Consider the following 825-nt stretch of genomic DNA (forward strand, 5'->3'; position numbering starts at 1 on the left):
ACAAATATAAGTTCAGCAAGTGTGATGTGGTCACACTTAATGAATAAAATATTAGTGCCCTTGAATGAGCTTACTACTGCTTTCCCAGCAAGGAAAGTTTTGCTCCAAATTTGTCAACCATATAGATGTAAATTGTTTAACAAGTATTTGAAATGAATTTTGAAGCCTCTTGTACCTAGACCTAGATGGTCTGTTTTAATGCATACATGTTAGCAAGCACACTATGTAAAATCTAAAACCATATCAATTTACTACTTTCAGTGCCCATGGCCATTGAGGAACAGGTTGCTGTCATCTACTGTGGTGTGCGTGGCCACTTGGACAAGATGGACCCCTCCAAGATCACCAAGTTCGAGCAGGAGTTCATGGCCATGCTGAAGACCAGCCACCAGGGACTCCTTGATAACATTGCCAAGGAGGGACACATCACCCCAGAGAGCGATGCCAAGCTGAAGCAGATCGTCACAGACTTCCTGGCCACCTTCCAGGCCTAAACAAGACGATGTTCTTCCTTTGGAAGACAGGCTAGGGAACCAACCAACCAACCAGTGGGCTAGGGTAGATTGCGAATGGGGGTGCTGTTGGAGGCCCTTGGGACGGGGGTAGTCAAGCTATGACCCTAGCACGTTATGTTACAAGAGCAAAATTAAGTTGTCTTTTTGAAATGCACATGATTGCTTGGTTTGCTCCTGCCCCAAGGGACTTTAACGTGAGAAAATGATGTATATATGTTACAGCCAATGTCAACATTTTTTTTTTTTTTTGAGAACACATCCTGCAGCGTAAAACATGAAATTTTTTCCATTTTTATTTCAGATTGTGTAT

General features: G+C 42.7%; 1 protein-coding gene across 1 annotated transcript in view; it reads left to right on the plus strand.

The window, feature by feature from the left end:
* LOC119594660 (ATP synthase subunit alpha, mitochondrial-like) overlaps positions 1-782 on the plus strand; it is a 7,353-nt gene extending 6,571 nt beyond the window's left edge. The window contains exon 8 of the mRNA XM_037943710.1: positions 262-782. Coding sequence (XP_037799638.1) covers positions 262-494 — 233 coding nt within the window. The 3' untranslated portion in view covers positions 495-782. The remainder of the gene's footprint in view (positions 1-261) is intronic.
* The last annotated feature ends 43 nt before the right edge of the window (positions 783-825 follow it).

Source organism: Penaeus monodon, chromosome 34 (genome assembly GCF_015228065.2).
Source record: "Penaeus monodon isolate SGIC_2016 chromosome 34, NSTDA_Pmon_1, whole genome shotgun sequence".
NCBI lineage: Eukaryota > Metazoa > Arthropoda > Malacostraca > Decapoda > Penaeidae > Penaeus > Penaeus monodon.